The 12610-nt window shown below is 45.0% G+C and overlaps 1 protein-coding gene across 4 annotated transcripts in view; it reads right to left on the bottom strand.

Annotated features, from left to right (window-relative positions):
- The window catches only part of TTC28 (tetratricopeptide repeat domain 28), a 696928-nt gene that overhangs the window by 294571 nt on the left and 389747 nt on the right, over positions 1–12610 (bottom strand). For all 4 annotated transcript variants that reach the window (XM_075534764.1, XM_075534766.1, XM_075534765.1 and 1 more), the window contains 2 exons: positions 4879–5151; positions 3410–3540 (listed from right to left, as the gene is read on the bottom strand). In XM_075534764.1, coding sequence (XP_075390879.1) covers positions 3410–3540; positions 4879–5151 — 404 coding nt within the window. The remainder of the gene's footprint in view (positions 1–3409; positions 3541–4878; positions 5152–12610) is intronic.

Raw genomic sequence — 12610 nt, 5'->3', positions numbered from 1 at the left:
CTCCAGGGATATACAATGCAGATGTCAGATGGATCTTGGCTAAGAACAGACAATACCAGAAAGCTGTCTACCTGTGTTTTATTGACTAGGCGAAGGCATTCGACTCCGTGGAGCATAACAAATTATGGATAGCACTGTGAAGAATGGGGATTCCAGGACGTTTCACTGTGCTCACGTGGAACTGGTACATGAACCAGGTGGCAGCCATTCAGACAGAACAAGGGGATGCTGCACAGTGTGCCCCAGGGTTACCTCCGTTCACCACACTTAGTCTGCATGCTGAGTAAATCATCACAGACACAGGACTACAGAAAGGAGGATGTTACATCAGCACTGTGGAAGATGCATGAACAACTCACAATATGCAAATGTCCCAACCGTGCTTGCTCAAATTGAAGAGGACTTCAAGTACACGCTGGGGACAGTGAAAGACTGCAGCCTGCAGTATGGAAAACAAAAATCCTGACACTGGACCATCATGCAACATCGTGATGAACAGAGAAAGGGGTCTCGGAGGCATTTTATGTGGATCCATCCTCAGGCTCGTGGAAGCAGCAGTGAGGAAATCAAGTGACATATCGCAGTGGGAAAATCTGCTGCAAAAGACCTCCTTGAAGTATTAAAACGCAAAGGTGTCCCTATGAGGACTAAGTTGTGCCTGACCCAAGCCACGGTGCTTTCCATCGAATCACAGACCTGAAGAAATCTGGACCACGAATAAGGAAGAATAAAGAAGAACTGATGCCTTTGAATGATGGTGTTGGGGAAGAAGAGTGAAAGTACCATGGACTGCCCCCCAAAATCAAACACATCTGTCTCAGAAGAAGTTGTTCTTCAGAAGCAAGGATGGCAAGACTTTGCATCTGACGTTCTTTGGACTTATTAAAAGGAGGAAGCTGGCACTGGAAAAGAACACCATGCTTGGTGACTACTAGATTATCTTTAGGGCTTGGCACTCACTCTATAATGTTCTTGGTATTAACCAAAAAAACATATTTGTCACAGAAAATTAGTTACCAGCTTACAATTGAACATGTATGTAGGTTGCTTAGATAAATGTAATCACTGTAAACATCTATATGATCTGGGATTTCATTTTTATTTTGAAATGGGAGCTTATTTTTGTTTATGAGTTCATTAAAAACTAAAAACAGGGGTGGGGGGGGCAAAGAACACTATGATTAGTGAAGTAGATGGCCAGCAAAAAATAGAAAGGCCTCACAAAATAGATTATGCAGTGGCCATGGCAGTGGTCTCAAACACAGCAATGATCGTGAGGCTGGTGTAGGACAGGGCATTGTTTCCTCCCATTGTACACGCAGGGTCTTTTATAGTCAGAAAAACAAATCAGTGATACCCGACAACAATAGCAGTCATGCCTGGTGTTGGCCATTACAGGGAATGAAATATCTGATTTATTGCTGGTAGGACTGAAAAGATGTTCACCCTTTCTGAGAACAATTTAGCAAGAAGTCTCAAGCAGCTTTTGTATGTTTTGCACAAGCAAATCCACTTTGAATAATGTAATCAAATCAAATAAGTAAAGATACACTCAAAGATTAGATAACCCCAAACATTTTCAAACAACCTAATATCTGACAGTGGAGGGGCAGATTAAATAAATTATGATAAAGACATAGACTTTCAGAACATTTAATAAAGAAATGTTAAAAAATAAATAAGTGGGAAAAGGTTATAGAACAGTACTACAAGAGGATCCTGATTTTTAAATATATATTAATAATTACAATCACATTATATATCTCACAAAATATTAACAATTAAAAAAAATCAAACTCATGGTCATTGAGTTGATGCATGCTCATAGCGAAGCTGTAGGCCAGAGTAGAACTGCCCCTGTGGGTTTGGGAGACTGTACTCTTTATAGGAGGTGCAACGAATTGCCCAGCCATTCTCCCAGAAAGCAGCTGGGGGTTTCAACTACAGTTAGCAGCCCAGCTCACAAACACTAGAAAATCCAAATTTCTTATAAGAATCAAGTGTTTCTTGTGTAAATGGCTGGAGTTAACTAGTACTTCTTTTAAACACCAACAGCCTATGACTAGACTGAAGAAAACAAAAAAAACCTTACTATCATCAAGCTGATGCTGATTCCTAGTGACCCTAGAGGCAGGACCGAACTCCCCCGGTGGGTTTCTTCACAGGAGTGAAGAGCCCTGTATTTCTCTTCACAGGAGTCTTTCTCCCTGTGTTGAACGGGATATGGTGAATATCAAATCTGTGCTGAAGGCAGGATCCATATCTCATCTCTCAGTAGAACAGGACTGGGATGCTGTCCAGGTTTGAGAACCTCATAGGCCCATTTCTCCTTCTCCTGGCCCAGTTTGAGTGGCACCTGCTTCATGAAGACTTGTCAAACGGTGACTCTGTGGAATTCCTACTTCTTAAAGCCATCAGAGAGCATTCTCTGAGCCTTGTTTTAACATGGTCATTGTGCTGAAACCTTGCCTTAAAGAGAATTTACAGCCCTCGTAGGAGTGACCCCACATCAAACTCCTTTGTCCCCAAATGCTGAGCACAGTGATCTGCACCTAGTAAGTGCCTCATGAGAACATGAGATAAAGGAGATCCATTAAATTCCATGAGACTAGCCAACAAAACCTTGCAACCTAAACAAAATCAACTCCACTCTTATCAAGTGGTGGCTGGTTTCAGAGATGAAGGATTAAGATGTCCAGTTAATTACGAATCTCTAGCATGCTAAGCAGTTAGCATGTATTATGTATAACCCCACCACACCATGTGGGAGATAAATAGAATCTCCATTGTTTCCTAAACAAAAGAACAGGAGCCATGAGAGGTTAAGTAAAGACTTCCTCAAGTCCTCACAGCCAGGAAGTGCTACAAAGAGGATTCATATCTGGGTCTACTCGGAGGAGACTCTTTCAGCTCCACAGGCACTTCCTCACCCTGTCACATCCACTAGATATCAATGCTGAGAATATTACATTTCTTTCACCAACAGAGAGCAGGATGCTCTTTCTTTCTCATTACCATGCAGATCTCTAGGACAAAATATGCTTTCACCACCTGAATTAAAATCCACCAAAGCAAACATGATAGAGGGCTTGCGGCAACAGTATTTCATTTCAAGTAAAGCATGATGCTTGTTTCTGACCAGGGATTAAGTATATCATGGTGAGATAGTTTCTTGCTAATTTTACAGATCAGTCAGCTTCCTACTTTGGAGACAATCTGAGCAACTTAACCCAATTTAACTGTTGAAGTGAAGGGCCGGGTCTCAATTTCCACAAACCCAGGTCTACACATGGTAGACCTCCAATATTTGAAGTATCTGAAATGTCTTGAAGAGGGCGGGGGGGAATGAGACGACTCCAAGTTTCAAAATGATGATGGCGGTTTTTCAGCCTGTAGCTCAACATCCTACCTCTCGGTCCTTGAGCTTCATGGCGAGCACCAGCTGATGCCTGTGGTTGGTGAGAGCCTCCCGGTAATTTCCTTTGGAGAAGAATGCAGAGCCCAGATTCCCATGAGCTCGGCATTCCCCTGTCTGGTCACCTGAATTGTTTAAAAAGAGAGAGACAGAGAAAACTTTAGGTTACAGCATAATTTTTAATACATAATGGACAGTTCAATTGAAAAGCCAGACTAAGATTTCCCTTTTTTGTTTTTTTAATAGTTTTTATTGTGACTTGGGTGAAGGTTGGCAGAGCATCCGGAATTTGGATACATTCTGCTTCATCTCATTCATTGCTTCCCCAAACAGAGTAAAGCCACTCAACCCCCTTCCTCCCTGTGCTTCCTGTTTTACTTCTTCTGTCCTTACCCTTCTAAACTTTATCCTTTGGTACCCTCCCAACCACCCACTCAAGCACACACACGCACGCGCGCGCGCACACACACACACACACACATGCTGCCCTTTTGCTCTCAGATGGTTGATGATTCTGTGGCGTGCAGACGTTCCTGGTGTAACTGCTCCCCTTGTAGAGCTACTGTCTGGCAGAAAACTCAGCCGTGAGGGTCAGTTCTGTATGAGACTTTACAGTGGCTAAGGGTCACAGACTCAGGGTGCCCACCAGTCTCTAGCCTACCAGTCAGCCTGGTCATCTTACAGGATATTTTTTTCTCTGGAAAGACCCTGTCCTAGAACTTAAATCTCTGGGCAAACACAGTTACTGTTTTCATAACATGCCAGTGTAAGCAGCAGGTTAGGTGTCCTGGACATGAGAGCAGCAGACACAAACCAGCTGCTGTCTGTGTCTCCTCATTGCTCTGCTAAATGACCCTGAATGCTGAACAACCATCGGCTTGTTGGTTCAGTCGTTTGACTCCCCACCTATGAGAGCACTTTGCCTCTTTACAAGGATGCCGATGGGGAGTCACTACATCCGCTTGCTGCAATCCTACCTGGCCCACGAACAACTTGTCATCAATCACAACACAATTTTTCCACTAAGGAAACTGAGGCGTGCAGAGCTAAAGTCCCTTGTCCGAGATCACACAGCCAGTAAATGGCCAAATGAGGATTCTACACCCAGCAGCCTGGCTCCATAGTCCAAGCTCTTAACCACTGCATTAGACTGTCTCCTCCAAAAAGTAATGGTGCGTATACTAGGGCAAAAAACAAAAACTAAGATGAGAGGTTCACCTGCCTGCCAATGCTATTGCTGGGGGTGAAATCTGCAAGTCCAAATCTCTGAGAAGGCCCTGGGTGCATTAATTTACCTTAATTAATTGACTGATTCATTAATTAACGAACTCTACCTTGAACATGGCAACCCCCAAAGACCTGGGTACTCTGAAACAAGAGTGTTCTGGAAGTACATCCGATCCCCATGGCAGGTGTTAGCCCCATTGGCACCCTTCCGGCCGTCCAGTAACGCATCCACCCACCTAAGGTCTTGGCGACATCCAAGTCCTGCTGCATGTAGCCTGTGCTCTTCTCCGTGTTCCCGAGAGACCAGTGAGCGCTGCTCAGGGCAGAGAAGACGGAGCCTCTCAGCTTGAGGCTGCAGGTGCCGATCTTCAGAGCAGCTTCTAAGACCACCACGGAGGCCCCATGGTGACCAGCCGTCAGCAGCTCCTGCCCGACCACAGACACAACCACGAAGGGACTCTTGTCCAGTTTCATTTTCTGAAGCTGCTGGTAAGTGGGCTCCAGGGACTCTGAGGAAAAACAGGAGCGAAGCCAGAGATTGGAGATGGCACTCAAAGCAGCACTGCTGTGCAGACTAGAAACACAGGCCCAGTGTACTTTCAACTTATTTTCGGAAAGACATCTGTCTGTTTTATTTTGCCTCATGATGCGTCAAATGTAGAAAACATGTAATGAATTTATATTTTAAAATGCCTATCATACTTTTTATGGCCTGTTTTGACTACAACCCCCCTGGCCTTTAATCCAGTGCCCCACTAGCTGTCCACTTAGCCCCGATGGCTCCTCATCCCGTACCCCCTAGCCCAGAATTCCCTTCTCCTCATTCCCCGCATTCACGGGCCAACCTCATCTTTGCTTCTGGTCTTCCTTAGGTCAGGGCCACTCTCCCTAAATGATTCCCCCCCTACCCCTCAGCCCTGTTGGCTTCTCAAAATCCTATAAACACCTCCCTCAAAGCCCACCTCTCCCGCATAGTGTGTCCAGGCCCTGCAGTCCCATCGCTCTCTGTATCTAAACGCCTACTGCATTCATGCTGTGAGCATGCCGCAGTCTGGCCCTCAACAATGGCAGAATTGCTTCACTGTGTGGCATTTTCCTTTTACACCTCCCCTGTGAAAGCCGAACACCACAGTAGGGCTGGCTTTAATCTGATCATAATGCCATGGCAACTGGCACAATGTAGGGCCTCTGCAGAAATCTCCATGGTCAGCAAGGTGGAAACCCCCGACACAGCTGCCACTCTGTTAGGACTGGTTCAACCTGAATCTGAATGGCGGGTGGAGAAAGCCTAGAAGATGAAGCTCCTCTTACAAAGTGCTTCTGGTAGTTACATAGTTTCATGTCAACTTGATAAATAAATGGAGGGGTGGAGCCTAGCCTGTCAATCAGCCTGATGGTACCTCCTTGTGGGCGTGACCTTCCCATGAGGATTCTTGGAACTCCCCCACTGCCCCCCGCCACTGCCTTCTCCCTGTTGACAAGCCATGTGAAGATTTGGGGAGACCTGTGAAAGCCCCCCTCTCTGCTTCACCTTCCTGTTGAAGAGCCACAGTTGGAGAGCTTGGGGAGCCACGTGGAGACCTGAGCCAGTGCTGATACTCCCACCACCATTGGGTCCACAAGACTTTGTACCTACTGCCCTGTGCTCTTCTGCATTCTGCATCATCGAATGTGAATACCTGAGTTTGAAGAAGGATTTATGGACTAGCATTGGACTTATGGGCTAATTTATTCGGACTTATGGACTTGATCAGGACTGGGCTAGAATGCTTTCTTTTTTAAAAAAATCATTTTATTGGGGTTCCTCGTACAACTCTTATCACAATCTATACACCCACTCCACTGTGTCAAGCACATTTGTACATTTGTTGCCCTTATCATTCTCAAAAAACTTTCTACTTGAGTCCTTGGTATCAGCTTCTCATTTTTCCCCTCCCTCCCCGCCCCTGCCTTCCTCAAGGTTCCATTGTTTTCTCCATCCTCCTATCTTATCTAGATAGACCTGCAGAGATAATAATACTGACAAAAAACAAGTCAGAGCAAAACAAAACAACAAAAAAACCAATGACAAAATAAAGCCTGTAAATAGTTCAAGGTCTGTTTGTTGACCTTTAGGAGTGCTTTCTGGTCGAGTCTAATGGGGTGCCATGCCCTGGCCCCAAAGTCTATTTTTGGTGTTCCCTGGGGACTCCATTTCTCTGTTCCCCCTGCTGTTCTATTGCACACCCTTATTGTTTCACCACACTGTCCTGGGGTCAGATTGGGCACAACTCCCCACACTGTGTCTCTAGTGTTGTCCCCTGTCGCACTATGGGTCCATGAGGGACGCCCTGTCTTGTGGTGGGGCCGGCCATATGGTCCTTTCTGTGCTTTGGCTGCTCTGAGAGGGAATATCGTCCTAGGGGTTAGTGGGCCAGGATGTGTTTCACTCTTTATTCCTCTCCCTTCATTTGCTCCTGTGTGCTCTGATCAGACATGTCCTTCTCCCTGAGCTGTAGCTTCAGTGCTGTCCTCTGAAGTGAATTCTTCTGTGGGGATAGGGGGCTGCCCACATAGTTGGGATTGGGGCCAGCCCTTTAGAGGGATGCTTTCTTAATGTATTATTACACTTCGATAGAAAGCTCTTTCTTATACATATTTGAGTGTCTCTGGACTGGTTTCTCTAGTCAACCCAGTCTAACACAATGCCCATCAGCCGTCATCCATCACCAGCAGGCCAGGACCCAGGACTACTTTGGTGACCACTAAGGCCAGGGCAAAAATGATGACCAGTTCTTGCTGTGATCATGAAAGAGACTGTGAAAAAAAAACACCTACGCTTATGAAGAGCAGCTGCGAAGGAGGAAAAATGAATGCTGACCCATGTTATTCCATGTGGTATTTGGAAAGGATGGAGGCTTGGGGTCAGGGAGCCACCTGCGTGTCAATGTGGCTGGCCTACGAAATATGCCTCCACCCCTCGCCCTGCATAATAGTTTCTCGCTAGTTTAGTTTTATTTGGTTTTTGTTGGTGTTTGTGTTTTGAGGCATTATGGATGACAGACATACAGTGAAAAGACTCTTAATAACATTGTATTGCTTGCTGTTCTGAAAAACAATTTCACCTTAGTTGCACCACTGTACATATGTTAAAACTATTTTTAAAAGGTTGGTCTTTTCTACGCTGGGCTCTCCTGGCCAACAATACTGCATTAAAATGTAATTTTTACAACTGATGACTCCGAGTCTCGGTTCTCTGCTAAGGAGCTCTCTCGTCTGAGTCAACATCATCACAGAAACCTATCAACCAACCAGACATATATTTTCCTCCTCAATCAGATCACTAAACACAGAACAAAGACCATTATTACACCTGCCAAGAGGCCAGCGAGGCTTTGCAGGCTGTAGTTCCCACGAATCCAAGCCGGCCAATGGGGTTACAAGCAGGCACAAGAGTCCAGGGTTGCCTGCCTGAGGACCACCTAATCAACAATGAACTGCCCTGCATGGAGTTGCTGTGGTGCCCACAGATGGAGTGGGCAGCAGAGGGGGATCGGGCCGTATCCTGCTGGTACCTTTGCTGAAATGGAAATGATAGCCTTGCAGAGTAGAAAACACCTTGAAAATCCTTGAATATCCTCATTTTAGAACTAAAGACTGTGAATGTTTCAGTGATTTGCCTAAAGCCAGAGAGTTTGGAACAGAGCCTACTGCAAGGGTACAATAGCACACATACCAGGAGAAACACCTCTCAGGGGCCGGCCACCAACACCAACTGGGGCAGGTGTTCTGTGGAATGGAAATGCACCAAGCAGCCACTGGAGAGGCTGGGACACAGGCTCTCCAGACCCACGTCACAACCGCGCTGGCAGAGGCTGCCAGTGCCAGGAAGTCTAGCACTGAGACTAAACAATGCCTCACCACCGCTGAATGCCACCCTTAGAAAAGAGATGTCACAGTGGCTGCTGCCCACAGAATAGACCCTTGCCATCTTTGAGCTCCTGGTTCAGAGACAGGGCCCAACTGCAGAGGAGGATGGAGCAGGAAGAGCTGATGTCTGCAGCTTTATGGTGGAAGGCAGAGGGAAGAAGTGTGAGATGGGAACTCTCAAAAACAGAGAGTGTTTGGAGACTTTCGTCTTCATTGACCAGCAGAGAATTAACTGTATCACTTCTTGGGCCTTTTGGCTAAGATGAAGTGGAGCAAGACTAAGCTTCTGCTGTGAATTTACCAAACCCACTGCCACTGAATTTATACAATTGGACATCCCCTCACAGAAGGGTCACAAGGAAGAGATGAGCCAGCCAGGGTACAATACAGCACCAATGAAACACACAACCTTTCTCTAATTATCTAATGCTTCCTCCATCCCACTATCATGACCCCAGTTCTAGCTTACAAATCCGGCTAGACCAGAGTATGTACACGGGTACAGATAAAAGTTCTGGACACACAAAATCCCAGGACAGATAACCCCCTCAGGAACAATAATGGGAGTAGCAATACCATGAGGGTAGGGAGAAAGTGGCGGGAGAAAGGAGAAAAAGGAGGGAACCGATCACAATGTTTCAATGTATAACACACACACACACACACACACACTCTGAGGGGGACAAACAACAGAAATGTGGGTGAAGGGAGACAATGGACAGTGTAAGATATGGACATAATTTATAATTTATCAAGGGTTCATGAGGGTTGGGAAAGTCGGGTAGGGAAGGGAAAAAGAGGAGCTGATATCAAGGGCTCAAGTAGAAAGAAATTTTTTGAAAATGATGATGGCAACATATCTACAAATGTGCTTGATACAATTGATGTATGGATTGTTATAAGAGCTCTAAGAGCCCCAATAAAATGATTTATAAATAATAATAATAATTACAATTCACGCTACCTACATGTTTTAAGAGTTTGTTAAGAGAAACCAGTTACCAAGGGCAATGAAAAACTTTTTAAAAATCCTCAACCCAAAAAACAACCTTACTGCCATCAAGTCGTCTCTGACTTATAATGACCCTGTAAGACATAGTAGAACTGGCCTCCGTGGGTTTCTGAGACTTTAACTCTTTAGAGGAATAAAAAGCCTCACTTTCTTGTGTGGAGTGGCTTCAAATTGTTGACCTTGCAGTTAGCCCGACATGTAACCAACTGTGCTGTGCCAGTAGGACTCCCCACGTCACTAGGGCAACTGGAAAGCCGAATAATGACAAACTTGAACAATGGAACTGAAATAAGTTAGCTTCCCCACCCCCCTCCTTCATTTCTAAGAGTGGAGGACATTTCAGACAGAAGGCTTGCTCTAAACAAGGGTTTCAGAGTGGTAGGACCAGAGAGCGTGTGTGGGGCAGGAAGCAGGGGTGAATAATGGCGAAGCTACAGAGCTGAGGATAACAACCTGGGTTTCAAAGCCACATCGCCCTTGTCTCTTCCCCTGGCCAAGTGTATACCTGGTGACTGGAGGAGTGGCTGTACACATCTGTACATGGATACAACTGTGCACGAGGTACGCACGTAGGAGCTCTGATGGCATAGTGGTTGTGTGTTGGGCTGTTAATTGCAAGGTGAATGGTTCAAAACTATTATGGAGGAGAAAGACAAAGCTTTCTGTTCCCATACACAGAATCAGAAACCCACGAGGTTCTACCTTGTCCTATAGGGTCATTGTGAGTCGGACTGACTCAATGGCAGTGAGTTTGGTTTAGTATGTACATATGGACATAAATACACACACAAACACATGAGCAGTTCCTGGGTTACAGACTGATGAGTGGCCCCAAAATAAGAACCAAGACCCGACCCGCCCCACCCCACCCCACCTGTTATATTACAAATTCACGATTATTATTTTTATTATTATGCTAAAATGTCTTTGGGTATCTAGAAGTATCTTTAATGCTGTTTGTTTGCTTTAATGTATAGAAAAGTACACTCCACTTTTTTCTCTTGCACTGAGGGATGGGTGGGGGTGGGTAAAAAATAAAAATAAAAAGGAAAAAAAGAAAAGTATACTCCAGACCACGACAAAGATCAGAACAACTAGCTGACATTAGAGATGACCAACCTGGCTACTCAGATTAGGTATAAATTCCACTTAAAGAAAGGCTTAGGAACAAAACTTCTCAGTAATGCAGGGTGGCTTGTATGGGCACGCACATACATGCAGAAGGAAGCCCTGATTGTAGCCAACAGTTCGCATACTTGGCTGTTAACCACTAAGTCAGAGGGGGGAAGGCCGAGCGCTCTACTTCTGGAAAATCAGCCACTGAAAACACTGGCACAGAGTCAGACATGGACACACACAGGGGTCTACATGGAATCATACCTCAGTGGTCCACAATCACCGGTCAGAAGTATTGATTAGCAGTTATATAAGCTTTTGATGAATAAAGCTAAATATATAGTTCAAAATACACACATAATTAATACCAAAATCACTGTTGTCAAGTCAATTCCAACTCATAGCAATCCTATAAGGACAGGGTACAACTGCCCTTGTGAGTTTCCAAGACTAGAATTCTTTTTAAGAGTAGAAAGGTCTCGTTTTTTCCTGTGTAGCAACTATTGGTTTTGAACTGCTGACCTTGTGGTTAGCAGCCCAAATTGTAACCATTACACCACCAGGGGTGAGTGTGTGTGTGTGTGTGTGTGTGTGTGTGTGTGTGTTTTAAATATCTACTAGTTAGATTGAGTGAACTCTTAGATTTCTTATAATTCTTTTAGTCTATGATTCTGATTCGCAGTCTATAGTAAACTGAGTAAAGGACCTAATTCTGTGACTTTATCAAGCTAGCTGTAACAGGGCTACAGTTTAGTTTTCTTTCTTGAATGTATGTGTAACATGAAATAGTCAATATCAGACCAGCTCCCTAAGACCAACAGGCCCTTTGCAGAGCTGACAGGCTGTCTAAATGTAAAGCCTTTGAGAACATACAGATGAACAAAATCAATTTTCTGAAATGCAGTAACAGGTAGGTTTATATGGGGCTATCCCATAAATAAATAATGCTAATGTGCTCAGCCAAGAGGCTATGTTTCACCAAGGCTGAGATGAGCGGGGGCCTACATGTTAGCATCTCTGAACTTGATGGCACCTCAAAGGGCCCCTGGGTCTGTTGTGTATATCTGGGTGGATGTATAAAAAAGGGTACGTGAAAAAGAGGATCATAAACCAAAGCCCAAACTCATTGCCATCAAGTCAATGCCGACTCATAGCAACCCTATATGACATGTTAACACTGCCCTCATGAATTTCTCAGACTGAGACTCTACATGGGAGTAGAAAGCCTCATTTTTTTCTCTCGGCTTATGGTTTTGAACTGCTGACCTTACAGCTTGCAACCCAGCACACAACCACTATACCACCAGACCCCTAAAAGAGGATCATGTCTTCATTGAGTCCTCAGCATTTCTTCCTTAATAGCATTGCATGTTTAATATTTCCACCCAGGATTCTTAGACTCACTCAAAGATACAAGGGAAGCCAAAGGGCTAGCGTTTACCAGGGTCAGGTTGGGAAGACTTAGCACAAGTGACATAGAGACGTGAGGAAGCACAGGCAAGTGGCTTTAGTTGGGAGTAGCTGGAGATGAGAATGAGAGAGCAAGGTCTCATGAACTAACGGAGGTTGGCCTTTAGGCAGGTGGGGGGGGGCAGAGTTCAGAATTCTGACTAAGTAAATGGCAGAGCAGACTTATGTTTGGGCAGGTATATTCTGGAAGGAGAGCAAAGCAAAGCCTTTGAACGAGAGATGCCAGGAAGAGCAGCTGGAGAGACCTGAAGAAGTCTTCGACTGGGCAGTGCCCAAAGAGACGGACAGCAGGGGACACTTTTCAGGGATGCTCAGTATAGAAAATGAACAGAGTTTGAGAAATAAAATGAATAAAGGCATTCAATGGAAGCAATGCCTTAGCCCTAAGACACGATGCCTGACTGATGGTCTCCTCTGAATCACCAGTAAGGTAACTCCTATCCTTCTGGCATCATTCTGCA

This window comes from Tenrec ecaudatus, chromosome 16 (genome assembly GCF_050624435.1).
Source record: "Tenrec ecaudatus isolate mTenEca1 chromosome 16, mTenEca1.hap1, whole genome shotgun sequence".
Lineage (NCBI taxonomy): Eukaryota > Metazoa > Chordata > Mammalia > Afrosoricida > Tenrecidae > Tenrec > Tenrec ecaudatus.
The sequence above is the reverse complement of the archived record's forward strand: the minus strand, read 5'-3'. Positions and strand labels throughout refer to the sequence as shown.